The 27,082-nt window shown below is 47.0% G+C and overlaps 1 protein-coding gene across 4 annotated transcripts in view; it reads left to right on the top strand.

The window, feature by feature from the left end:
- Window positions 1–637: 637 nt before the first annotated feature.
- magi3a (membrane associated guanylate kinase, WW and PDZ domain containing 3a) overlaps window positions 638–27,082 on the top strand; it is a 104,898-nt gene continuing 78,453 nt past the window's right edge. For all 4 annotated transcript variants that reach the window (XM_076740545.1, XM_076740547.1, XM_076740546.1 and 1 more), the window contains exon 1: window positions 638–1,854. In XM_076740545.1, the coding sequence (XP_076596660.1) occupies window positions 1,548–1,854 (307 nt within the window). In that variant the 5' untranslated portion in view covers window positions 638–1,547. The remainder of the gene's footprint in view (window positions 1,855–27,082) is intronic.

Genomic DNA, 27,082 nt, shown 5'->3' on the forward strand with positions numbered 1-27,082 from the left:
TACAGAACTTCAGGTTAATTTTTAGGCTCCATGTGAAAAATTTGTGGAAAACAGAAACCAGAGTCTAATCAAAATAGCTAAAAACAATATATTTCACGCACAACACCCCTGTGCGTACTTGTGCTTGTGTAGGAAACTGAATCTTCTAGTACAGTGGCACAGTGTTGCTGATGGTTAATGAAATGAGGTGGCAGACTCTTCTACAACCACAAGGGGGCAGAGCAGCGCAAGAAATCGCCTCCAACAAGAAGCCTGAGCCTCAAACGTGACAGCAGGAAAGGCTGCAACTCTCCAAACGCATTTCATGGAGTCCAAACTACACAATAAAGCACACGAATCGCAGAGAGGGTGGACGGCTACAGCCCACTGTATGAGCACCAAACAGCCGCAAACACGAGAAAACTGGACTCAAACTGTAGGTGGAACATCCCGAACTTACAATAAACATTTCCCACGTGAAAATATGCGTCCCAGTGCCGGAACTCCGCCTTGCTAAACACACCATGGAAACAAAACCCAGCGCTTCCCAGCCACAGAGGAGCCGCCCCTCGCTATTCACCATTGGTTCAATGGAGAGGCTTTAGGACCGGCCCCCGGTCTCTTATTGGAGAGAAGCCCCTGCAATCAGGAAATCAACACGGAAAAAGATCCAAAAAGTTATGGAGTGAAGCCTAATCGGATCACGTCTGTTTCATGCTGCTGCGTAGTTTTTACGAGAAAAAAATCCCCACAGTGGCTGCGGGGAAGCGGAGGAGAGCGCAGAGCGCGTAACGGAGAGCAGGAGGCAGGGCTCTCCGCGCGGAAAGGATCAGATAACCGCCCGGTTCAGAGGAGGGCCAGGTATGTTTTCCCGTTTCCAAGGACTGCCTCGCTGATGTCACCGCGGAGGAGGGCAGGGGAGGAGGACAGGTGCGCTCACACAAGTTGTTTCTCCGGTCGTCTTGGATGAAGAGCTGTCACCGAGCGGAGAATCACTCCCTCTGGAAACCAGTTTTTGAACTTTTCTCATATTTATCTAAACTCTTTGCTGGCCCGTGTTATCAGTACGGCTGGAATTTCCTGAAATCTGAAGTGGAATAAACACTCCACGCGTTTGGAACTGACGGACTCCGGTGCGCACCGACAGCGGGGCTCGCAGGATCCGGATCCCGCTTTGTAGCACCGGGCTGTAACGGCGTGGGGGACGCTGCTTTGTTTCTCCAAGTACACACTGCCGTGAAGTGGGGTGTGGGATCGAGACGCCCCGGCATCAGAACCAGCACTTTCCGCTTCAATGCGACACTGACGCAGCTGCTCTCGCATCCCAGTCACAGACAGGTGATGCTCGAGTAATTCAATGGAAGGATCAGCCATCAGCGGAGTGAGTTTGATCTGAAAACAGACTTATTTCCCCTGGAATGGAATACAACACAAGAAAGCTGCCTCAACTTCTCTCATCTGCAATGATTTTCCCGTGCGTCATTGCGTCTTAGGATCGGGAGCGGGGTTTGCGTTGAAGGACAATCGTTCTTGGACTTCCCCTCCAGGTTTACCAAGAGCCACCAACAATGTCCAAGACACTGAAGAAGAAGAAGCACTGGTCCACCAAAGTGCAGGAGTGCACCGTGTCGTGGGGGGGTTCCGGGGAGCTGGTCACGGTAGCCGAGGTGCGAGGCGGCGCTGAGCTGGGAGAGTTCCCCTACCTCGGACACATAGTTTCGGAGGCGTTGATTTGTCACGCAGGAAGGTTTCCCAGCAGCGGGGACGTGCTGCTGGAGGTGAACGGCACTCCAGTGAGCGGACTCACCAACCGAGACACGCTGGCCGTCATCCGCCACTTTCGGGAGCCCATCCGCATCAAGACAGTGAAACCAGGTGTGTGTGCGCCCATTTTCTTATTTTGAATCATACAGGAGTCCCTGCACCCCTCCGACCACCCACCCCACATGCATAACCAGCCCAGCCATGTGTGTGAAGTGCATTAAAATGGTTTGTCACAGCTGTGTAACCTGAAGATTGAGAAGGTTAGGACTGGTCTGACTGGTGTCATGAATAAGTCAGAGGGACTTGGGGGTACAGTGTCACAGCTGGGCCCCTGTTTGCCTACAGGGAAATGTGTTGAAAGATCAGGTGTGTGTGTGTGTGTGTGTGTGTGTGTGTGTCTGTGTGTGGAGTCTTTGTGGAGTCACATTTGGAAGCTAGTGCACAGGTCAATTTGGTATTTTCAGCTGGCTCAGGCGCATCTAAATTACCTATCTGCCTATACATTCTTGTGGACACATACCATTTTCTGCGGCGCTGCTTTTGCTGCAGCAGTGCAATCAGCATAAGTGAGGGAAACGCTGTGTTTAAACATGCTTATTCATTGTGGCCGGCTCTGCATGTACTGTAACATAAGGCACGAATGGTCATTAAGCTTGCAGCCCTTTTGTTGAACTCAGTCTGTAATCTTCTTTGCATCCATGCACAAGTGTTGCCCATCCTATTCTGAGCTGGTTATGGTGCGCTAACACACTCACACATGCAGCCACACATGGAGGCACATGCTTTCATGTGATGAGTGGATTTATGCCTCTGTTGGATTGAGCGTCTTCAAGGCTCACGGACATGCCCATTGAATGTGTTAAATGTGGCCAAACATACTGACAGTCAGACCGTGGGACAGAAGCGGTGTGTGTGTGTGTGTGTGTGTGTGTGTGTGTGTGTGTGTGTGTGTGTGTGTGTGTGGGGATGGATAGATTTGATAGAGGCACTGCTGAGCGTGGCGCTTTGCACAACACTTAGCAGGGATTTGTTAATGGTTGCCTTGTCAGCTTAGACAGCATCGGACCGCTTGCAGCATCGAGGTGAGTCCAAGTCTAATTGAATCAATTAGGTCCATTTCCTTAAATCCCCAGGATGCTACGCTAGCCTGGCTGCACACTTCGGCACCATCACTGTCACACAATTACAGAGATTTCAAGTTCCAGCGTTCAGTTCAGTGAGGCCCAACTTTTCATTTTGTACTTCAAACATAAAGTGGAGGTGGTTTGAGTTTGATAATGTTCTGTCGGTTCGGATGTTTAATCTCACGTTTGGACATTAGAATCAAGTTTGGTGAAAAGTGCATCAGAGCCACAGTGGTCCTATCGTTACAAGCTACCTGCCATGTTCGTTTGACCTTGTGTTACTGAATGTCACATGCATGGTAAGTGATGCTCGAGCTGCATTTTGACGCATGCAGGCTGCTCGCCGCGCTCTCCCGCTCCCCTTGGGGCCTCACTGTGTGTTTATATCTCTGTCCCCCTCCTCATGATTAATTCACGCCTCATCCATCATTGATAGCCGCTCCGCGCCAAGATGAGGTGGCTGGTGGGCAGATCGGATGTTAGCCGACCGGTGTGGATGTAAACTTGTATTCTCGTGAGATTGCAGAATTGAGAGTGAGGATGAAGAGCGGTGGAGTTTTGGAGTTCGGTGACATTTGTGTGTCCAAGTGAAATACATCCTTAGACTTGCTGTGACACCAGCCTGAATTTCAGTTTGACTCCATGTTGGATTTTTTTCTCCTCTTTCTCCTTGCTGCCTAGTTTTTCTTCACTTTATCTTCTCCCCTCAGCCGATTATGCCTCGTCATCACATTTCGCCAGTCCTCCTCATCTCTGGTATGTTCTCCCTTTGCTCCATTATTCTATATCTCACTCTGACTATATTTGCCTTGCTGACCTTTCTCCCAGTCCTACTCCATCAGCAGTGTGCTGCATATTTTCTCATTCTCCTCACAAGTCTCTTGATTCTCGAAGAAAATCCAACAAATGTTTACAAAACTGCACAACCGTTCTTCAGACTCCCTTTAGTGATACACATTGATTCCACCTCCAGCTCCTAAAGCAAACCTGATTTTTGCGCCTTCGCTGAGACTTCTCGACACTTCTCCCATGCAGTCAGGACAGAAAACAGAAGTTTGTCTCGAGCGGTCCTCTGGCTCCAGACCAGCCGATGCACTCAGTATGCAGCTCCCATCCTGGGAGAGGATCGAGGCAATAGGCAGTAACCTTGAGGGGGCCATTGAGAGTAGAAGCATAGTGATCGCAGATACCTATTGCAGCTTGGAGACTTGTGAGTGGGCAGCTCATTGATTAATGCTGTAAACAGACTTGGATCTGCTTGTTTTTGCCTCATGGAGCTTAATGGATGGACCATTTAGCTCTCAAGTCCCAGAGCACCCTTGATTCACAAATCAAGCCTGTAATGGAAACTGAGAAGAGAGTTTTCAAAACTTTTTCCTCCCCTGAAAGATAAATGATGATAATGATATACTGAGATGGCCTTGGTTCACAGTACAGTGCTATCCGGTGACTGTGTGACTACTTCACTGAGAGCAAAGTCTACACGGAAATACTCTTATCATAGATCCAGGTATTTACTGGGGTGTTACGTGTTCTTCGCGGTAAAGTTACAGTACTAAAAAATATGAAATGAAATGTCAAAAATAACTAATATGTAATAATAATAACCTGCTTAATGATGATAATAAGGATGAAAAAATGTAGACAGTGCATAAAACCACAGAATAAAATAATAAAATAGAGGTAAAAATAGAGTATGCACTCTGATGCTAAGATGTTGTGGCATTATGTCTGTACCTCTTTGTCTTAATGTGAAGGTCCCATTCATTTCAGTACGAAACATAATATATCATCATTAATACGAACATAAATGATGCCAGCATTCATTAAAGTAAGTGAAGCTGTGTGAGATCTTTACAAAGGCACAATAGATGTCTGCTGAAGGAAGGAGACGTGAAGTGTTTATACATATTTTTGTTTTCAGTAATATTAATTTTTTATTCAGAGGATGAATGAGGTTCAGTTAAGAGTCTCGAAAATCCCCAGGAGCCTAATAACTACAGAGAAGCATTTTTATTTTGAGCGTGTATCAGGAACGCAGCACACAGTATTTACACCGACAGTATCTAGTGACAAATGAACAGCAAAAATGTGTAATTTCACAATCACACTCCACTTAATGCCCAAGGAAAGGTGATAAACAATGAGCTGAGTTTTTTATTTACCATTTTCATTTAGGAAAATGAGCTGCAGATAACTAAAGGTGCCTCACTCTGGCTTTTATTGTGATACGCACACTAAATTATGAAAATTTCACAGGCGGTTCTTAGTTTTCATTTTGTCTTTTCGAGCACGCAGTCGTTTTTTTTTTTTTTTTTAACTAAAGAGTCCAGAAAAGGATCCGGAAGATAAATGATGCCGCAAGGAATCCGGCTAACAATAAGCGTGAATAATTGAGTGAGAGATAATTGCAGTGTGTGTTTAGTTTTTATTTTTTTAATTCCACCTCAGAGGCTTTCTTCAGCAGACTCCGTGGACCCTCCTCTCCTCCTCGGATCCTCTTACACTGTTCTACATCACCAGCTGGGATGTTCAGTGCGTCCATGGAGCTACTTTGTGATGAAGGGTTTTAATTTACCGTCTCGATGTACCTGCTTTCCCTCCAGCCTGCTTTGTCTGTGTCCGCGTCAGTTTACATTACATTCTAATTTCCCATAAGGCCTTTCGACAAGCCCCCGAGTCTGTAGCAGAACTTGTTGCATTCAGCCTTGGTTTGCACGTGAGGCCGGGCCGAGCACCTGAGGACAGCGACAGTTGCGCTGTGTATTCACACCAAATATTTATTTTGTAGTAGGGCTGCAACTTGAATAACCTGCCTGTCATGTCCTCAAATAATCAATTAATTGTTTTGTGGATAAAATGTCAGAAAATGGTGAATAATGTCAATAGAATTTCCCACAACAGAAGAGGACGTCTGCACAACAACATACGTAATATTACTGTAATGCATGACAAAGAAAAGCATCAAGTCCTCACATTAGAGAAACTGGACTGCTGCTTCAAAAATGCTGGTGATGATCGATTCATCAGCTAATCATTTCAGCTCTACGTGTGTTCATGCTGCAGTTCAATCCAATTGCAGAGCGTCAGCAGAAAACCACCAGTGCTTCAGCCACGTTTCCACCAAGCAGTTTAGCTCATTCCACATTAGAGCGGCTATTTTCGCCTTTCCATCATCAAAAGTTGTGAATGGGAACAATAGAGTCACTCCATCCTGTCATGTTGTTTTTGTTCCCCCTCTGTTGGGATACCTCACACATTGATCCAGGACTTAAATGTGGAGCTAGAGACACTGCAGTCCGTCGATTGGTCAGAGAAAATCAGAGCAACCAGAGTCGTCTTGTCGTCTGCGCTCTGAAGTCGGATTTCCCGGCTCTCCTGTTTTATTTCTGCAGTCTTTTGTCTTGCTGCCGGCAGCCTTCTCTCAAACAAGTCTCCTTCTAGTGATAAACAGCCACATACTGAGAAGAAAGAACACGAAACGTGGGTGCGTAGTGAGTGTTTGACGGTGGATGCGAGCGCAGCCGAGGAAAAGGTTAGCAGCAAATTGTCACTTTGGCAGTAAATGTACAGAACAGTTACAGTTACAGTGAAGAAATGCTGCAGCTTCTCAAGCCCTCGTCAGTTGTTTCCCAACTGCATAAAAATGGTTTAGCCTCAAATCAGATGTCTTTGGTTATTTGACTCGCTTTCAGAATCCAGTGTCGATGCATTCAAGGCTGTACGTCTTTCAAAGGAATACAAAAAACACATCGCCAAACAGGCCCAAGCTCTTTTTATCACACTGCTACAGCGTGGATTTAGGGGCCTTTACATCATGTGGTAATTTGCTACTTTTTTCCTCCCTTTTGGTCTTGCTGATGTCATATTGAGGTTAACATTTCATACGTTTGCCATCAGCGGCGCAGCAGAGCAGCGAGCGCACAGTCTGTGTTAATGTGCCTCCCCCCACGGTGCAGTCAGGGCTTCTATGACTAAGCTGCTCTAAACCAGCTGAGAGCAGCTGTCAGGATCTCTCAGGTTCTGTGGCTGCCTCTCCCCACGGTAAATGTGACTTCTGTTCCAGTCACTGCCTTTGTCATGTCTGCAGTGAAGCCCATGTTCGTCTCTGAATTTACCTTTTAGAGAGGGTGGAAATTCACTGTAACCACACCGCTTCGGCAGCGGTGTAAAGTCCTTTCTCTTCACGTTTTGAGTGCACGAAAACCCAGAGAGACGCAGACAGCTTTTAATGAAATACCCGGTTTGCCGAAGAATCTTGAGTCCTGTTCCTCCTCTCTGCAGCTCTAAGCATGGAGGCCATTCAGTATTCCAAGTGCAAGCAGAGCTTCACCGGCGCCCCTCTTCTCTTCTCTCTCTGCAGCATCCTATTTTCCCTGTGAGAGTGTGTGTGTTTTTTTAAGCATATGCGAATCTCAGCTGTACACCTGATGTGACATCCACCCATCATCCCCTCCCACTGGCTGCTCTCCCGGCTCATTCCCCAAACCTGTCACACTTCTCCGCCCTCCGCCCTGCCAGCCCGTCAGCAGCGAGGGACGACGGTGCGAGCGACGGGCGTACCGAGGCCCCCAGACGGCAGCGGCTGCTATGAATACCAAAGCACGCCTCTTCCACTCTTTTTCATTCCTCCCTGGGGTGACCCTCTCCTCCTGCAACTCACAGCCCTGCTCCGCCTAACAATCTCCCAGTCCACTCCCCTTGTCTAACAGCGGTTTACACTTCTGCCTCCGCCTGTCTTGCTTTGCCTTCCTCCTTCTCCTGCAGAGCATGACAGGCAAAGCCGGGGGGGGGGGGGGGGGGGGGGGGGTGGTGGTGAAGAGATTAATGATGGAAGAAGAAGAAGAGTGAAGGTGTGCCCAGTATAATTCCTCATTCAGTGATTCCTGAATAATTTTTACAGACTTGGAACCAGCAGAGCTCCCCAAATCTGCCCCAGATGTTGAGTGACATGGGCATCCCGCTTCATGCTACCTTGCTAATTCTTTCCATAGAGCCGCATTGCGGTAATGAGCAGGCCAGCAACAAAGATAGCATTTTGAAATGAGCCGTGCCTCTCACTGGCAGGCACCATGACTTGGCAGGCATGTTTAAAGGCAGTGGAGATGAGTGCGTGCTGATTCACCAGAATGAATGGTCACGCTGCGTCGTCAGCGGCAGCAGCGTCTCCAGGTTATTGCTGTTGGGTGTGCTTTAGAGATGTGTGAGCACACACGCGAGCACACACAAACTTTCTCTCATAGACTCCTGCCCTCCTTTCCTCAGCTTGACTCCTAATTGGTCTCTCTCCAACAGCGAGCCATCCCTGCAGCTGTTTATCCCTTCTGAGATAAGACGAGGTCAGCCTCCAAACAGTGGATATGCATAACAGAGAGCAGGCACCTCCTATATACACGAGGAACGATAACCTCCCCTGCTGCGCTGCATGAATACAGCTCATCCTTTTTGTTTTTGCCTGTTTTTACTGACAGGTACACACTGTTTCGACTGATTTTCACTGCGATTTTATGTTGCCATGCCATGCACTTAAAAGTTGTGCTTCTTGCTGCAAAAGGACACCGATCACCACCATTAGTAGAAGTAGAGAAAATATTTTTGCAACCGAAAATGAAAGATAGTGAGTAAAAAGGTCTGTGCAGCAGCCAACTTTCCCACTCTGCGCAAAATTACATTTTCAGCTGAGGAATTTTTTCCATTTAAGAATCTATAGAAGAACAGTGATTATCATCCCTCTGCTGCGTATGACGCTCAGGTGGAATCCGTCTCTGGCAGTTGCATTAAACCAGGTTGAACTTGGCTGAGAGAATATAAATCTGGCACAGTGATGGTGATGCAGTTGTTTTGGTAACTGTTGCCTTGGTATTTTCCCTCTTGTCAGCCGCTGCCACCCACTTCCTGATAAGGAGCGTTAGTGCCTCCTGTCTGAGACAAACAGCAGGGGGTAGCTGGGCTGGAGTGACCTGCTATCACACAACCAGAGTGGTTATGAAGACAGTGTGCTTTTAGCAGGAATGCACCTCCATCGGACCCCCGATGGGCTCGAGGACAGACTGGTCACAGGCCAATTAACTAAGAAATTGTCCCTTTTGTGTCGCTGTGAGCAGCAGACAGTGACTTGGTTCAAAAGGGGAAACAGAGAAGGAAATGGACTGTTATGAATCAATACGCAGGTGCAGATGTGGATAGAGGGATACAGGGGATAGATTATCTGATAGTTGATTGAACCGAGTTTGCTCCAGATGCACTCGCTGCCCTCTGTGGAGTGCTTATTTGAGGACTTTGTTTCTGGCTGTCTCTGTATGGAACATCCCCGCGGTGTTACAGCAGAGGCAATAACGGGAACAGAGAGGAGAGGCAGCTGGCACATCACTGCCTCGAAATAATTTTTCCTGAGAAGGATTCTCTTTTGAAGGGTGTGTTGGATTTAAACTGGGAGGGGAGAAAAAGAAATGATGAACAGGTTTCGAGAAAAGAAAATGGGGTCAAAGAGGGAGGAGTGCCGACAACAGGAGGCAGAGGAAATAGAGGGAGCAAGAGGATTTTGGTGGTAGCAACAGGACAAAGAAAATGAGAGAGCAACGATAATATCAACAATGAAAATGATTTTGTTACCATTAATCACGATGATAGTATTGATTCTCTGTTGTGACTGTCTGAAATGATTCTGCCTCCTGTTCATCAAGGCAGCATTTACCACACAGCCAGTATTTCCAATCATGTCTGCAAGTCTGTGCGAGCTGCCCGCGTGTGTGTGTGTAAGCATGCATGATAATGAAAAATTAAGGCACATCTGAATTGGTTTCCACTTCTGGTCGCCTTTTGAGGCCAAACACAATCATGGAGGAGGACAGCATGCTCTTGAATTCCGAGTATCTGTCACTTTGCTCATATTCCTCACTGATGCTCTTTTCTGTGACACTGAAGGAGTCTGCGGAGGTAGTGCTGGTTTCACTTCCTTGGATTCATTCTCCCATAGATCCCAGGAGGTTATTTTGGAGGATAGTGATGAGACGGATTGGCTGTCTGTTTAGCGTGGACTTGTGCATCGCTCTGTGCCTCCAGTTGGGACCTTTCTTTACACTCTGGGTAATAAATCGTTGCAGAGACTCAATCTCAGAGTTCAATCTCCTGGTTGGCTGTGGTACTTCATGCTTGGCCCTGTGCCTGCGTTGATGGGCCTTCGTCAATACTCATTCTGCCAGCGCAGCCCACTCAGCTGTTTAGTCGTGGTGCTCCACCTCAAAGAATCGATTTCAGCCCATTCTGCTTGTGCCCATGACAAGATCTCATATCAGATGAATATAAAGCCCAGCGCCCTCCTAACACACCTTCACAGTAACCACCTACTCAGCCAGCTGCTGCTGTGGCCCCTTCTGCTCTCAGAGCTGCAGCACTGCTGGTTTCTGCCAAACCTCTGCATGAGGGCGCTGAGGCGAGTGAGCGTATCTCACGTCTGATCACAGAAGCTTCCTCTTTGCTCGTTTTATGTCTTTCTTTGTCCTTTTGAATAAAATTAAACTTTTGCTTGAGTGTGTTCATAAGCAGGGTTGTTTAATGCTGTGCAGACATTGGCAAACTAGATGGCATCACCTCAAGACAAATGGCTGCACAGATTGACACAAAGTCAATGTGAAGATGCATTTGTCCTGATCTGCGACATGGGAGGCAGCCATTTTCTCACTGTGTTATTAATGCGTCCTGTGTACTCCTTCCCCCTCCATGGTGAGATGTCATGCTCCGTGGAGATGAGGTTCGCCGAGTGTCCTCATTAGAATTCATGGGTGTCAGGATCTCAGCCCCGCCAATTTAGCTTGCTTTGCTCCTTAGCTTCTCTAACAGGTTATTGATCTGGTCCAATCTCATCCCGGTTAAGCCAGCCGACGCATCCGGAGCTGCAGCTTTTGCTCAAGGGCCTGATCTTTATGAAAAATCAAGGACATGGGGAGGACGTCTTGCTTACAGCGTATTTGGCTCACAGCTCTTATTCGTGATATTTTGCCTTTGCAGAGGGTGCTCGTGAGCTCGCAGTGACCGCTGATTGTATCTGTTTTGACATCCCGCCTTCTCAGTATTCTGCTCGTGAAGGCTTTTTCTTATTTTCTGCTAATAAGCCAATCCCAGGACACAAATTGCAGAATCCTCCTGCGCCTGAAATGAGAAGTGCACTCTCTGCAGTTGTGAGTGTGCGTTTGGTTGTCAGGTGTTTGGCAGTGACAAATTTGCTCTCAGGCTTTGGCAGCATCCTTCCCTTCGCCAGACCTCTGAAGTCTTCAAGCAGACTGACTCAAGAGATCACATGCACATTACTCACTGTTTAAACTAGTAAGCAGAAGGACGGGTCCTGCTGCAATCCTGACGTTGCAGTGATGCAGTCGCTGGAGTATCCACTAGTATCCGTCATTCAAGCCTGCCCTACAGTGGCAAGGCAGATTATTTGAACAGCTTTCCCTTGATGCCTTGTTATAAATGAATTGAGCCCTTGAAGAGAAGCTGTGAAGAGAAGCTCTCTCTTCTCTAAGTGGAGAGGTTTTCTGTCTGTCCTGCTTTGTAGAGCGGCGTACCCTCACCTGCTTCAGGAATGGTGACCTGGTCATGTCGTATTTATTTAGAGCAACACTTCTTGCATGTTGTTCCTCACCCTTTGACCCTAACGACCCCTGCAACATCTGCGGCGCAAGTGGACAAATAAGCCCTGTAGTCCTTTGGTTTTGGCTCCATCAGATGTCATTTTTCCAGGGTTCACTCAAACAACAGCTTCAGTAAGGACTATTTGTTTGTAATCTCATCCAGACACTGGAAAGCATTTGACTCCAGCAGATCATGTTTACAAAGTGCCAGCATGGATGATATGTTATTACAGTTTCATTACATGATGAGTCGAAACCGGTAACGATGACATGGTGTGAAACGTTGCTCGATATCTCTCAGACTGCTTTGACAAATGACTTCATTGTTGTCAGTGCATGTCCTGCTTGAGGGTTTATCTGGGAATGGTTATCATGTGTGGAATGCAGTTATTTTGGATTTGTTGGGCACAGCGAGAGCGGCTACGAAGCTCCACCAGTGTATTGTTACCAACAGGTGCTTGTTCTGGCAGACGTCTCACATTGTTACCGTGTCGCCTCTCCCTGCAGGGGAAAACGTCTACTTCAGGAATGCAGTTTCTTCCTTTATCAAAGCAGTTTTGATTTAAATCTCTGGCTTTTAGCTTGTATTGTCTTCCATTTAGGAACGATTATACCACACTAGAAAACGCTTAAATTCCCAGACCCACATTTTGTACTGAGCAGGATCAGTTCCATCAAAATAACTTTTTTAGTCTTTAGAAAATATCTTTTCGGTGGTTTCCATTTCTCACATACCCTTCTCCTAAAGTGCATCAAGCATCATTCATGGCTCATTTGTGTGCCAGTCATTCATCGTATCCCTTTCACATGTCCTGTAAATGAAAAGTGGTTTCAGGGCAGCCTGGCCTTCAGGTCCCTTAACCTATTATGATTCCAGTCAAGCTATCACGCTCAAACATCTGCCCGGAAAATAACTCTCAAGTGGTTTATTCATCAAAGAGCAATGCGGTCTAACTGGTCTTGCTGTGCTGTCGCCGTACCTGTCTGCTCTCTCTCATGTGTAAAAATGAGTGCTGAGACATCTTGAACTGTCCTGAATAGCCTGATGTTTGGACTCAGTGTGAAGCTTCTTTACACCACAATAATTATTAGGTTAATTTAGCTAATTATAGAAATGACTGACTCTCAGTCCCTCAGAGGGTTGCTGCCCGAGCAAAACGGCTCGCCTTGGCTGAGGAAACAGTGAAAATTTGAGGAAATAACTGGCTCAAATCTGTTGACTTGGAAGCTCTGAAATTTTGGCTTCGGATAAGGGAGTTGCCTCGAGCTAGTCCAGCGAGGGCTAATGACCAGGCTCATCCTGCTCTCATGATATCAGACTTCCTCTTGACTGGTCCAGGGCTTAGCAGAGCTGTTATGGGATGGCACTGCTGCTGTCTGCATGGCCAGGCTGCCTAAGAGCCTGCGTGTCCGGGGGCTTCTTAGGAGCTGGCAGAGTAGCACAGCTCAGACTGATTCAACACTTCTGTTGACAGACGCCACAGCTAGGTTGAGAAGTAAACACACATGCAGACGCCGGCAACATATGCGCATAAACACAACAAAATGTACACATGCACAAATGATGGATAAGGTTCATATTCGTCCTGACAGCCCACCGACCCGTCCGTTGACCTGCATGACCCTTCACGGAGCTTCAGCACGAGACTCCTCCAGGCTCCAGACTTACGGGAGTTAGAGGAAATACATCCTCCTGTCCTGAAACATTGCAGACCGTCTTGTTTTCAGCGCTGTGATCATAACGTGCCGTGTCACGTCAGACGTGCGTTACATGCTGATGTCAGGACTCTGTGCTTGCTTTGCAAACGCTGCTAACTGGTGTGTGTGAAATGAAAGTGTTGCCTTGAGGATTCAAATGTGGCAGAACATCACCTCTTTTGCTTTTTTTTGAGTTGTTTCACAGCATCGACTGAAGTTGCAAAACCCTGATTACAAGATTTTCTTTTGGCAGGTTGAGTTTGAGGTGTAGTTGTGCTGTAAAAAACGTTGTATCATCAGCATGACACGCTCTTTTAGTAGGATAATTGCATCCAGTGATTCTGTTTTCCTCATCAGCGTCTAAGGAGCTCAGCTTTATACATAATATCAAATGCCTGCTGATATCTGATCACTAGCATCAGCATTGTCGATTCAGCATACTACTCATTGTACCTGTTCTGGCAGAAGGAAGACAAAATGCCTCTGAATCTGTACTACCCCCATCGCACAGCAAAAAGAGCCAAAATAACCATAAACTTTACATGCAACAGTAACAATTCTTGCAAAATGGAAGTGTCAGAAATGAAACCCAAGCAAAGGGAGAGCACTCAATACAAATTTATGGCAATATGTGACACTGTAGCATCGTTTTCTCTCTCCCTGCCAACTGAATGCCAGACGAAATAAGATAAGGTGCTGAGGCAGTGGATATCTATCACACACACAGACTCTCTCAGGGTGCAACTTTAAAGCCGCTGTGGTTTTGCAGTGATGCAGTTGATGACTTCCTCACCTCTGCTGTGAGTCACACATCCATCGGATGACAGCTTGCGGATGAGGAGGATTCCTTTGTGACCATGACCACACCGAGTTACAGCAATTTTACATCAGCGACGCTGTCATGTTGCCGCTTATGGTCGATGATCGGTCAGTGGCAGCTAGCGAACACACAGACACGTCAGAGTTTAATGATGCTCATTAACCACATTATTAATGACCGTTCGTGCATAGTTGTCAGTTTAGGTCGTTTCTCTACATTCTGGACAATCATTGGTTTTCAGCCATTTTACTTTTTTACCTTTACCTTTTTGAAAGCTCTGTGTTGATGTGTTCAAGGACTCTCAAGGAGAGTCAGCCACCGAGGAGCATTAACAAGCTACATGTCAGAAAATCAAATTCAAAATTCAATCAATAGACCGTTGTGGATTTTCTGAAATGAAGGTGTCGTTTGTTTGTTTCGTGCATCAAGTAGGTTGCTGTTTTTCTCTCTCTCTGTGGCACACAGTGATGCCCCATTTAAAAACTATAGGAGTGATGATGAAATGATTACTGCTGCATTGGCAATCTCAAGTAAGGTTCAGATTCTCTGTCTCTTCACGATTTTACTGCAATGAATGGAATACAAACCAATGGCTGAAGAAGAGTAGGGAATCATAGATTTTACAAATGTACAGCAGGCATGTTGTGCAAAATAGGTGGCAAAAATGTAAAATATATGCGACTTGTTCAAGTTAATGATCCAAAACATCGAAAACCATCAGCGTCGTGCTCAAATTATAGATGCAGATGAGAGTTAGAACAGCGTGAGCTTCAGTCTGTGCAGGTCCTCGATACCTGTGTTTTCTTTTCCATCTCAGCCCTTCTGTTCTCTTGGTGCTCTGTTTGTTCACAGCCATCTGTTTGTTTACCCTGATTTATTGTCCGTTTTTATCTCCATGCTACAGCGAGCACTGCCACTACGATATGCAAATATACGGCCAGCTTTGTCTTCGGCAAATAACAGTGTGATCCCAAGTTTGCATGAATAACTGATGATCAGGAGTCGTAACGAGGCCGAGGAAGGAGCTCCACGGTCTCTGTTTGTCTGCGGTGTGGACGCAGAAAGCTGTTAAAGGGTTGAGTCCGTGCTTTACAGAGTGTTATTTACTTGCTCTCTCACTCTGATCTGCAGGCGTTGATGCTGCCTTACTAACAGAGACACATTTGGCTCTCATCCCCTGTAGGTTTGCCGCTTTGCAGTTTTGACAAATGAAGCCTTGCTGAACTAGATAGAATTTAACATATAGACATATAAATAAACTTAGAGGCACACCGGTACCCTCATAATACCCCAAAGCCTGCTGCTACTCGGCTAATGATCCCGCTCGTTGTCCAAGTCGTTTCTATTATTGGGATGTGCTTCCATTCATCCATCATTGGCTGCATGGTGATGCAGGGTGGCAGGGCGCATAAGTGGCCTTGCACTTCCCTCCTCTGTCAAAACCACCTCCAAACCCCCTCTCCCTTTTTTCTCTTTTTATCTCCTCTGTCCTTCTGTTTTCCTCTTGCTCATCTATGGATGGCTTATATGGGAGACTGACTGAAGCAGAGCAGGCTTTACACTCTTCGCCTGACAGCCTTGTAGTGCTCGCCTCAAAGGAGAGACGGTCCGCTGATGGGAAGGGGAACAATGCCCCTAATGGAGTGCATGTAAACATCATCAAAAGATGTCATGTTCAGTGAACTTACAGCGGTGACTCAAGTGTTGTTTTTGATGTTAAATGAACCAACAACTTTCCACCAAGTTGGTAGCGACAGCGCTGAGCAACAGCACAGTTACGGACGTTACTTTGCTCTCGGGGAGCAGGTGCAGGTAATGCAGATTGCCGCAAATCAGTTTGCCTCCTTAGTCTCATGTAAAACCAATCAGCACCTGGCATTTGTCTCCCGAGGGAGGCTTGCCTATTAGCCCTGTATGTAAAACTAGCCGCACTTGTTTGTTGGTTTCGGGGGAGTTTCTGAGCAGCATTGTATTTCCAACTGGAGCCTGTTTTTCCAGACTGAAGAACGGTAATGTTTGTCATTGCATGCGAGTCGCCTTGCTGCTCTAGCAGATTGGAGGTAATGGTTTCAACCTGCAACCCTGAAAGCATGCTGTTTCTGACACTTAACTGAGAAGAGTGCATTCCATCTGTTGCTGTCCTTGACAACCAGTGCAGCTGATGATAGTATCGGGGATGAAAGTATCGAGTCTCGGTGCCTCGCTACCAGTCAGTATCAGTTACGCCTGCAGACATCCGAGCCCTGGGAATCGGGATATCGTGTATTCTCCTTCTCACTTTAAAGATTTAAAGAGAAAAGCTGCGAGCGCAGGGTTCAAAATGACACATCCGCTTTAACCCGGCTCACCTGAGGACAGGTAAACTGAAACCTCGCAGACCTTTGCAGTGGTAAGACCACTGTTGTTTTCGGGGAGATCTCAGATTAAGGATGAGTGCTGCTGGGCATGCGTGAACGTGTGCAGTGGCCATGTGTGTGTTTAAGAACAGGTGAGCAGCAGGAAGACGCTGCAGTGAGACCAATTAGATGGTTGCTTGATCCCAGCCATACACGGGCATCTCTGTGGGAGCAGGGTCTGACTCCCTCTCAGGCAATGCAGCACTGCAGCTGTGCACATGCACGTGCGCACACTTGCACACCGCCACGCTTGCTGCAGTATGAAGAAATATTCTGTCAAATCATGCAACCCTAAATCTCTCGCTTTGTGGCGTTTTCTGTTTGTGATTCGTTGTCAAGCTTGCAAGCGTTTTTTTTCCCCCTGCATGTCTTTGATCTGCTTCACATCCAGTATTCTCTCATATTTTTTTTTTCTGTATTAACCCTGCTCCAAGGTGCCTTGCATAGTCTATTTTGAGCCTTCCTTGCCAATCCTGTGGAATCAAAGGCCATTTGATGATGCATTAATAATATATTTCCCTTGTAATCGCACCGTTAGTTGCTGCACTTGATTTAGGATGAATTGTGTGCACCAGCAAATCACTCATAAACACAACTTGGAGAGAAATGAGTTTAGGTGGAAAAAAACTGTATAAATATGAGATGACAATAATAACTCCATGATAATAATAGCTCTAAGACAGTAGTGTTTGCCTTTGTGTTTGGTAGGTAGCAGGCTTGAACACTCTGGAAATGCATGAGAAATGAATGCCTTTTGGTGGAAAGGGGCGCCTCGGGAAACTCTGTAATGAGGACGAGGAGGCATTTGACATTCTCCATCGCAGGCTACAGGCTGTTTCAATTCAGCACAGAAGTAGAATAACGGGGAGAGAGAAGAGGAAAACCATGAGGAGGAGGGCGAGAGAGAGAGCGAGAGGGAGGACAGAGCACAGGAGAGAAAAAGAGGAGGATTAGGAGGGCAAGAGGTCTGAGCTAAGCCCCACGCCCCATCTGGAAGGAGATGAGCCACGCTGTCTGTTAGCGGCGGGGAGGGCTAAATGAAGTCATCAGCAGCACCACTGAATTACGGCCAATTGCAGATAATGGCTGGTCGGAAATGTCACAACAATCATGTGTTGATTGGCGCCACTCCAGTCACTCAGCGGTGTCTAGTCTCTTGCTGGGTCATTAAGCTGGAGAGCAATAGTCACTGGACTCTGAACTTCAACTCGCTGGTGTATTTATGTGCATTTGACTGCGCACACAGACGCACAAAGCCGTGCGCTGCTGGGGATAAATTCATGTTTACCATATCCATTCTAAAGCCTAACTGAAAATCAGTTTCCTGCAGTGATGGCTGTCTTGAAATTGTGTATTTTTTCTGTGTGTGTGTGTGTGTGTGTGTGTGTGTATCTTTATAGTATGCCTAAGTGGGAGTTTCTTTGTGTATGTGGGCGGGTGCATTCCTGTGTTTGTGTTCCTATCGCTTATCACTCCAAGTCCAAGTGTTGTCTTAAATCCAACCCGTCCACTGCTGATTACTGCGTCACTGTGTTCTGACCCTCTTTCTTCTCCTCGGCACTTCATCCCCTCATCTACTTATTATTGAGCGCGATTGCTGCGTGATATTAAATTAAAAGCTTAATTGCTTTGGGAGGAAATAGTTGCCTACAGCAGTCAAGTGGTTGACATGTATTTACCCTCGAAAATAGACTCACACGCGCTCACATGCTTTGGTCCTTTTGGAGCGAGATAACATAGTCTGTGTAAATATTCCAGTGCAAATCTAAACTGAAACCAAGCTCAAGTGTTTGCTTACTGGTGACAGCCTGCAGCTGCAGCACTATTTCAACATCTCAGCCCTCCTATCCACATTTAACTGTTTGGGCAGCAACTTTTTCAACTCTAAAAGGCCTTTTCTTATGTGCTTTTAATCAGTTATGACATCTTTTTTATATCTTGCTGCTATTGAAAATACCTCAGTACTTCCTTTGAGGAAGTTCTCTTTGCTGATTTGGAGTTTGCCCCGGAGTCTGGACTTTGCCCCACTTGACAGCCAGCCAGCCTCATGTTTGATATGAATATCAATGATTTCGGATTAGCCTGCACCAGCGCAGCATGAGAGCAGCATGTGATTGTAAAGCACATCTCATATTTAATGTGGCTGCCAATCCTGACAGATTACCTCTGACCGGTCGAGCGTAAGTTAAGCATGTGATGGTTTAAGTCGGGCGCTCTGCGTCGGTCTGCGGGTCACATGCTGGGCGCCGGGTTTGAGCTGCCGCCCACGTGGTGCGAAAACAGTGGCAATATTCTCAAACGCCGCTGCACCGTGGCCATGTTAAAACCGCGTTCTCTTTGAAAAGCCTCCAAGTTATACAAAATCCCATTGGTCCAATGAACCTGTTTGTTTGAAGTGGTTGCGCTTTGAAATGCCTCATAAGAGAGCTTGACTCGAGAGCCGGTTCTGTCAGAAATGCTGAGGTGAAGAGTTGAAAGGAAGCGGAACTTTTTTGATGGTGTTTTCTTCCGCAGTATGATGTGAGCCCCGCTTATCCAGCCGGCATTGCATGACACGAGGAGAGACAGGCGGGCAGCAGTGGCCTTGATGAATAACCGTTTGTATTTTTTAATGAAATCTGCACTACGTCGTGCATGCATACTGTGTCGATGGAAGCCTTGTCACACTTTATATCTTCTTTTTTTAATCTTCAGGTTCAAGTGCGCGATTCCTCAAATGTGCAAACAACAAAGTCAAATGAGATTCTTGCACTTTTAGCCGCTGTGCTCTGCTCGCTGTGCAAGCCAAGAGGAGTGGCTCACACGCTGTGGCAGCCAAAGAGTCACTATCGCTGCCTTCAGGCCAAGATCTCTTCCCTCAGAGTTTACACAGTTTTTAGTGCTCAGGGGTGTTATTATTCATTCAAAGTAATTACACAACTAAAGGAAACGTCCCTCCTGAGAAAGGGAGGGAACCGAGGGTGGGCTAATGAAGCCTATTGTTCTCCTGATCCATGTTCAGACTGCAGGGAGGGAGGAAACACTGGAACAGAGTGTGTGTGTGTGTGTGTGTGTGTGTGTGTGTGTGCGTGCGTGTGTGTGCGCGCGTGTGTGGAGGGTTGCCTCAGTCAGGAGGAGTTTAGGGTTGTGTGAGGTGCTGTGCGTGCCTGGCCGAGCCTTGTCTTCGGGGTCAGGAAGAACAACAGGAGTGTGTTATGCTGCACTCTGCTGGAACCCAGCTGGGCCATTACTTAACCCGCACACACACACACACACACACACACACACACACACACACAGACATACTTTGTTGTAGCTCAGTGAGCACAGTGCCAAGTCATTGTTAAGTGAACTATGGATTAGCGTGCATGCATGCGTGTGTGTGAGTGTGTGTGTGTGTGTGTGTGTGTGTGTGGAAATAGCCGCTTCTGTGAGCAGCCGTGTCCGTGTGTTTCAAGTACGAGCCATGTGGGAATTGAAGCATTAATGTTGCGTGCGTTATCTCAGCTCTCTGTTGTGCCTCTCTCATCTCACTGCTTCATTTGGCCCCCCGGATTTTACCTAATAAATCCCAAAGAGAGCCTACTGATGACGAATGATGTCATGAAAAAGCCGGGTGCGTTTCCACTGTAATCGCACAATAACAGGTGTGTGCACAGGTGCGTGTACGTGTGTGTCAATCAGATCTGTCCGTGTTCCCGCCACACGTGTGCGCTCAGCAGAGGCAGCTGCCGACAAAGACGCTTTCCGAGCGATTTTTTTTTTTCCCCTCGTCAGATTTTCTGTTTCCTAACAGATCTCCCAGGCCGTTCCCGCTCCAAGGCTCGCCGATTTCAAGACCTTTTTCCACGCGTGCCTCAGCACTGCCTCACTCTCTGTTCCCTGACGAGTGTCTCTCTGGAGATAGGTTAGAAGCGAGTGTGGAGCTGTGAGTTTTGAAATGGTGTACTCACAGTGTCTTATCTCTAATGCTTGAAACTTTTGTTGGAACATTTTGATTTGTTATCCTGAGACATTCCTGTGTGTTTATTGGTCAGTGTGTGGTCTGTCCACCTCTGAATGTGCGGAGCGTGGAACAGTATGTACTGTCCTCTACACAGAGCAGTATTGATTGGTGGTGGTGCTCTTAAGTACGGAGCAGTGTTGCAGGGTGTTGCTGGTCCGCTGGTCAATACTCCATCACATTTAGGCCCCCCAGAATCCTTAATGGTGCAGTTCTGCTGAAGGGCGGCACAGTAGATGCAGTCCTTTGTTGCACCTTTAGGCGACATGACACAGAATGCGCAACCCAGCGCTGACCTCTGTACATCCATGCCAGAACATGATGCAACACAGCCAAAGACACACAGTCCACCCATCACCTGATTTTTTTCCTTTTTACCTTGAGACAGTGTTTGTCTTCTCTTGCCTCGCTGTCTCTTTCTGCCCTTCTTCTCTTTAATGCCTCTGAAGTTTCCCTTACGGGAGAAATTCAAAAACACTGAATATTTAGAGTCATAAAAAGCTCCGGTCCCCCTTCCAGCTTCTGTCAGTGTGCACGCAACCACTCTGATATCTTTATCTACCTCTGCCCAGAGCTTCCCAGAGCTGTCAGCCCCCAGCTCTGCCATGCCAGCAACCTCTTCTCTTTGTCCTCCTGCGGCACAGCAAGATAGTAGCAATCAAGTCAAAAGCCTTCACTTAAACTCCTTTTCTTTTCAAACTCGTGCACAGTTTGGACACGAACTTTATGACACTGTGTGTGGAATCTGAGCACCGAGGGAAACAATCCGCCAGAGAGGCGCTCGGCATTCCTGTAAGTGCATGCCTGTGAACAATGGTACTTTATGTTTGTCCAAGCTCATTGTGCAGCCTGTCAACAGAAAAAAACAAGGCCTGCTGCTAGAGAGCATTAAAATCAATCCTTGAGGCCTTGAGGCAGGGCACCTCTTGTTTTTTTCCAGATGTTTTGCATTGGTTCAAGCTCCTGTAGTTGCTAAGTGACCACTGAAACACTGTGTGAAGCATGGCCTATTGTTGAAAGTTGAAATATTTCTGAGTTGTAGAGAAATATGCAAGCGCTGTTAGGAATGTGCAGCAGCCTTTCATTGATGAGGAAAAGGGAGCAGCTGCTTCTTGCTGCTGATTTGTTATAATGCATGCAAATCTGGGTAAACACGGCTAAACTCATTTTAACCTTGATTTTGTGGAACAGTTTATTTGCAGTGTAGTGCTGCTGTAAACTGAGTTTAAGTGGAGATGAACATCATAATAAAACATGCCGTGCTGAAACAGTCAGCTACAGTATGAAGGTTTAAAGTATTGATGGAAAACACAGTATTGATGCTCTTAACTTTTGCTCTTTCATTTGCATACCATACAGTGAAGCATGGACTTGAAAAGACTTGATTTTGCATATTCAGGCTGTGACTAACAGAGCCAGTATTGATTTTAAGTGTTTTTCAGCTTCACTGTAATGAGCAAAATCTTGTTTGCAAGCTGCACCTTGATGCCAGTAAATTGATGATTTTCAAACAAATATCGCCTGATTGAAAACTCCCTGGACAGACAGCGTGTCGGAGCCCCGAGCCTCGCCGAGCTAAATTGGTCCCCAGACGTCGTGATCAGACCAAATCGATAAAGCCGCTGCCAGATGCTTGTTTTGCTTCGTTCTTTCCTACCTGAGTTGGTGTGAGGTGGAAATGTGCGGAGGAGCTTCATGGGATGTATTGATTCCTCAAAAGCGACTGTGTGAGATAAACTAATAGGTTTTAGTACTTCACTACTGTAATCTTATCTGCTGTATATGCCGGCTCCAGCACTGGCATTTCACTCTGTGTAATAAAAACAAAAAAACACCAAGGAGAGGATGTCTGTATGAGATAAAAGTCATTTGCTCTCAAGTGTAACCAGCACACGCAGATAAAACTGTAACCTTCCAATCCTCAGCCTCCGGCACGGGCTTGCTTATCTCAACCTGCGGTGACCCCGCCCTCTTTAGGTCTTCTCTTGGCCTGTTATCCTCCTGAATCTGCCTCCCCCCGCACACCCACCCACCCAGACTCCCATCCACCCAACCAACCAGCCAGCCATGTAGCTGCAGTGCCCTCACGGGTTTAACCACGGGTGTTCATGACCCTGAGAACAGTGACCTCAACCACTCGAGAAATGTCACCTGGGATTTGCAGGACTACGTGCAGGTGATGTTAAATCTGCTCTCCTCTGTCTATAGTTTTGTAGCCATAGAAGCTTTATTTTCAGCACTCACGTAATCAAGAAAACTCTACCTCCCTTTGCTCTCGGCTTGAACGTAAAGCGCACATTTCATGCTCGAGGGTGGAAAAGATTGTTTAGATGCAGGAATATTCAAGAAAGCAATAAGGCTTCAATTCTTTTTTTTTAGGCCTTTAGGAACCTGATAAAATGATGTTGAATCGATACGCCGGCAGTGTCGTCTGATAGAGTTTATCAAGAGCGAAACAAAAGGCCCATTAGGCAGACATCCATCATCACCATTGCCCCTCCTGAGACAGAGATATGGTATCAGTCTGCCATCTCCACCACATGAAGGTCACCGCACTCTGACCTCCAGATCTCAAGGCGGCACAAACGCTGCTCGCGGCTCTCTCTCCGCCGTGCTCTTTGGCTCAGAGGCAGCTTCTGTTGCTGCAACGGGAGCTTTCTGTTCTGTAAAGCCAGCTGGAAACGATGGAAGAGGATAGCAGGCCGGGTGGGCGAGTGGAGGAAAAAGTAGGAGAAAGAGGACAAGATGCACTGAAGGAGAGTGTGAGGTAGTGGAGAGGAGAATGCATGACCGTAAAAGCTGAAAGCGAGGACAGACGTGGATTTGGGACTATGTCCGCCTGATAAGGGCCCTGGTTTCCCTGTGGTGGTGTGGGTTCTGGTCTCATCTCTGCTCCATTTCTAATGTCTTTCTCTCTCATCTCTGCACCTGCAGACCACAGACAACAGCAGGGAGGTTAGTAAATTCAGATAACTCAGGCAGCACAGGGATAAAACGCTGGAGACTTCAACCACATCTCAGGATATTCAGGTGAAATCAGAGCTCTGCCGGTAACTCAGATGGGAAGGATCAGAGAGGCTCAGTGTTTATGTGTCAGCGTGAAGAGACAGCAGCAACCCTCTTCGCACTCTCTTTCCTTCCCTTACAGCCATGTTATTTGTGCACGGCCTCTTCCATGGCAACACCTTTGGTCCTCCCACTCCCCTCTGCCTGGTTAACCGGAGAGGAGACAGTATATTGTGCTGCTTGTCAAATGACCGGGCCAGTCCATCGCTTTGGGTGGAGGTCACTGTAAATCCCAGGCTGAAATCTCTAAATCATGCTACCTATTGATCTGTCCAGAGACCTGCAAAACAACAGATAATGTGAGAGCACCACACAGCGAGGACGTCCTTTTAATTAATAGTAAGAGAAAAACTGACCCCTTTGCCTGGGTTGATACATTATTCTGCACCGTCTCATTCCCGCTTCCCCTCTTCTTTTTTGTCTTTTTTCTACTCCTTTTTTTGAGTTTCCTTTTTTGTTTCTTCTCATCCTTTTTCCCCCCACATCATCTGTCATGCACCGGCTTTGGCTGCGGGGGCGTGGGGCCTGCAGCAGCGTCAGGAGACAGAGGGGCATATGTCCTACTCCTGATCCCTTTATGTAAGTGGGTTTGGAAGGGAGGAAGCGCTCAGGGAGGGTTGGGTCGTAAGCCGGGGCTAATTGGCAGCAGGCGAGCGGGACCCCGTAGGGACAAAAAGAGAGGTGAGGAGGGCAGGGGCCGTACCACTCTGTGGGAGGGCTCCAACATAAAGACATTGCATGACTAGATCTGGTCTGGTTGATTCCAATGTAAAGGAGACTGCAACACAGAATGTAGCAAGGATGAGAGTCGTGGGGGAGAGGGGAGGCGGGGGGAGGAGAGGAAGGCAGAGGCGCAGATGCACAGTGTACTTAACAAAGGTTGCCATGACACAGTGGTTGATAACACAGCAGCCTGTTGCTCTGTGAGCGTATGCATGCATGTGTGTGTGCAGGCTGGTATATCATTGATGCATAACCAAACATATTAGTCCAAAACTAGAAGAATAACATCAAAGGTACTGTAAATCTTACAGGTAACAGTTTAGTCACACAGTCGAGATAAAGTCCTTTTGGAAATATCAGTTAATCATGGAAATGGATGAAGCATTTAAAATGTCAGTCTATCAATTACATTAAATCACCTGTTTTACTGAGGAGAATTGGTAGCACCCATCCTACCGAATACACTTTTTAAGCATTTTATCATTAATCTGCAAAGGATTACTTATCTTGCATCTGTCATGCAGCTCTTGTGTAATCAAGCTGAGTCCCGGCAGGCTAATAACTTCTGTTAGAGTGATGTCTTGAGGCCGCCGCCAGTGAAGCGTGAGACCAAAAAAAAAAAAATCTGTCAAACGTATTTGTGTGTGGTTCACAGGACTGTCACCACAAGCGATGAATTACCAGAAAATATCCCACTGGATTCGTTTTGGATTAGGCCAATTTCCTGCAAGACGTCGGTAATCCCTGGAGGACGCAGGTTTTAAGTCTTTTCAAGGCTGCGGAGACACAATCTGGTCAACATCCTTCCCCGTCTGTGGCTGTGCACCATCGATGGTCTGCTCCAACACGAGGCACAAGCTGCCAGCGGGAGCAGATGCAAGCTGGGCACCATTTACAGCAAATACAACCTGCTCCTTCCTGTACTCTCAAAAAATGCCCTCATGTGTACCTGGTGCACTGCCATTAGATTTCCCTATTGCTTTTAGGAGTGAGTATGAGGGGAGGAAGGATTAAGTGTCCAGGCCTCGTAATGCTCTCGGTCCGCACATTGGCCAGATTATGACCGGGCTTGGCTCCGACATGCTGTTCCATGCTAATTGCAATTGACTGTTATATAATACCATTTGTAGAGGCGGTTTGACAAAATCACATCCGCAGTATTGAGATTGACATTTTCATGATGTAAATTCTGCAGCATGTGAAAGACTTTTTTTTTTTTTCCTTTGGTTTATTTCGTGCGAGCCAGTTCACATTTTTCTGTCGCCGGCCCGGAGATTTATCTGTCCAATCTGTCTTTATCTCTCAGCCTGCCTGTCTAACCATCCATGCATTCCGCTATCCGTTCTTTTCTCCACGCAAGCATCCATAATCCCGTGCTTTGTCTGGCACCAGGGATCGGATCGATTGAGCATCCGTTCCCCTGCAGCTTCCTGCACCCTGGGCTTGTTTTCCAACTTGGATCGATATTACGTCATAATGATCCTCCCCCTTTTCCTTCTCTGTCTCCCTGACGCAGCAGCAACGCCTCCTTCATACATCTCCGTCCTCAGGCATGTGCACTTTGCACCACAGAGCAGCAGCACACGAATGACTCTTGTCTGACAAAGGGCGCATCGATTTCTCCTGAGCCGCGCACAAGGCTGAGGAGCATTGATCCAGGCGGTGTTGAAATAGTGTTACTTATTGAGACGTGATTACATGCTAAATGGGAATGTCCATAATGGACCATTTGGACGTGCAATAGAAAACTGTCATATAGAAATGCCGTACCGTGTAGGAGCACACTGGAGATGGTGTGTTGCCAGCAGTTCTGCCGCAAAAGCATTTTCCCTCTCATCAAGGAATACCATACCCTGACATACTTAATAATTGATGGCAAATTAGAATATAGTGGAGGCCAAACAGCTCAGACTTCTGTGTTGAGTCAAAAACTTTTTTTTTTTTTTTTGCATATTGTTCAGCCTGAGTGCAAAGGGTGCATCAAACTTCTCCCCTGTCTCCTTATTCACTGCATCTGTGTATCGTCCCTGCTGTTTCACCGCGATGCGCAGCCGTGTACCCCGCCGTGTGCACGCTGTTTGCATGATTCAGGCGTCCTGCAGCCCACCCAGAGACCACCCTGTTGATCATTAGGTCAGAGAAGACGCAGGTCCACTCTGCTGCCTGCTCCCAGCACTCTCACATCTTCTGCCCTCTCCCATGAGTGCTGCAGAGAGGCGAAAGGACAGAAACACGGTGTGGCGGGTAATTGCTTTGGTTTTGACTCTTGCTCCCTCTCCCCTTTCCTCCGTCCTCTCAATCAACCTCTTTCTTATTTCTGCTTTCTTCTCTCGCTCCTTCTCCTTCGCCCCTCTGGCCTTTGACTCGCTCCCCTCTCCTGTTATTCCCTCGCCCTCTCCATCAGCTGTCCTCGTCTCTGACATTCCCCGAATTACCTTGTTTGCCTGTTTCGGCCCCACCCCGCCTCCCCTCCGACTTCTGTGCTCACGCCTGCCGGCTGTTTTGTTGTTAGATGAAAATGCCAAATGACGAGTTAATTGTCTCATTACCAACGTACTGTCTGGACCACCCTCATTAATTTAAGAGCTGATGAGGTAGTATTGACCTGAGTGTGTGCCTGTGTGCCACCCTGTCTCTCCTGCTCTCTCTGTGTGTCTGAAACTTGGATGTTTGTGCGGCAGCGTCGTGTGACGGGTGAATTCAGGCTTGCGTGAACCGACACATGCTTGGAAAATCATTACTGACATTTAAGATATTAGAGAGCGATCAGGGGCTCTTATTCCTCCACATTCCTACAACAACAACGGCGACGTCTAGACCAAAATGCCCTTTCAGGAAACGTGGAATGTGGCGAGAGGTTCCCCGGGGAAGGATCGGAAGTTTGATTTGACATTGACGCTGTG

This window comes from Chaetodon auriga, chromosome 10 (assembly GCF_051107435.1).
Source record: "Chaetodon auriga isolate fChaAug3 chromosome 10, fChaAug3.hap1, whole genome shotgun sequence".
NCBI classification, from domain to species: domain Eukaryota; kingdom Metazoa; phylum Chordata; class Actinopteri; order Chaetodontiformes; family Chaetodontidae; genus Chaetodon; species Chaetodon auriga.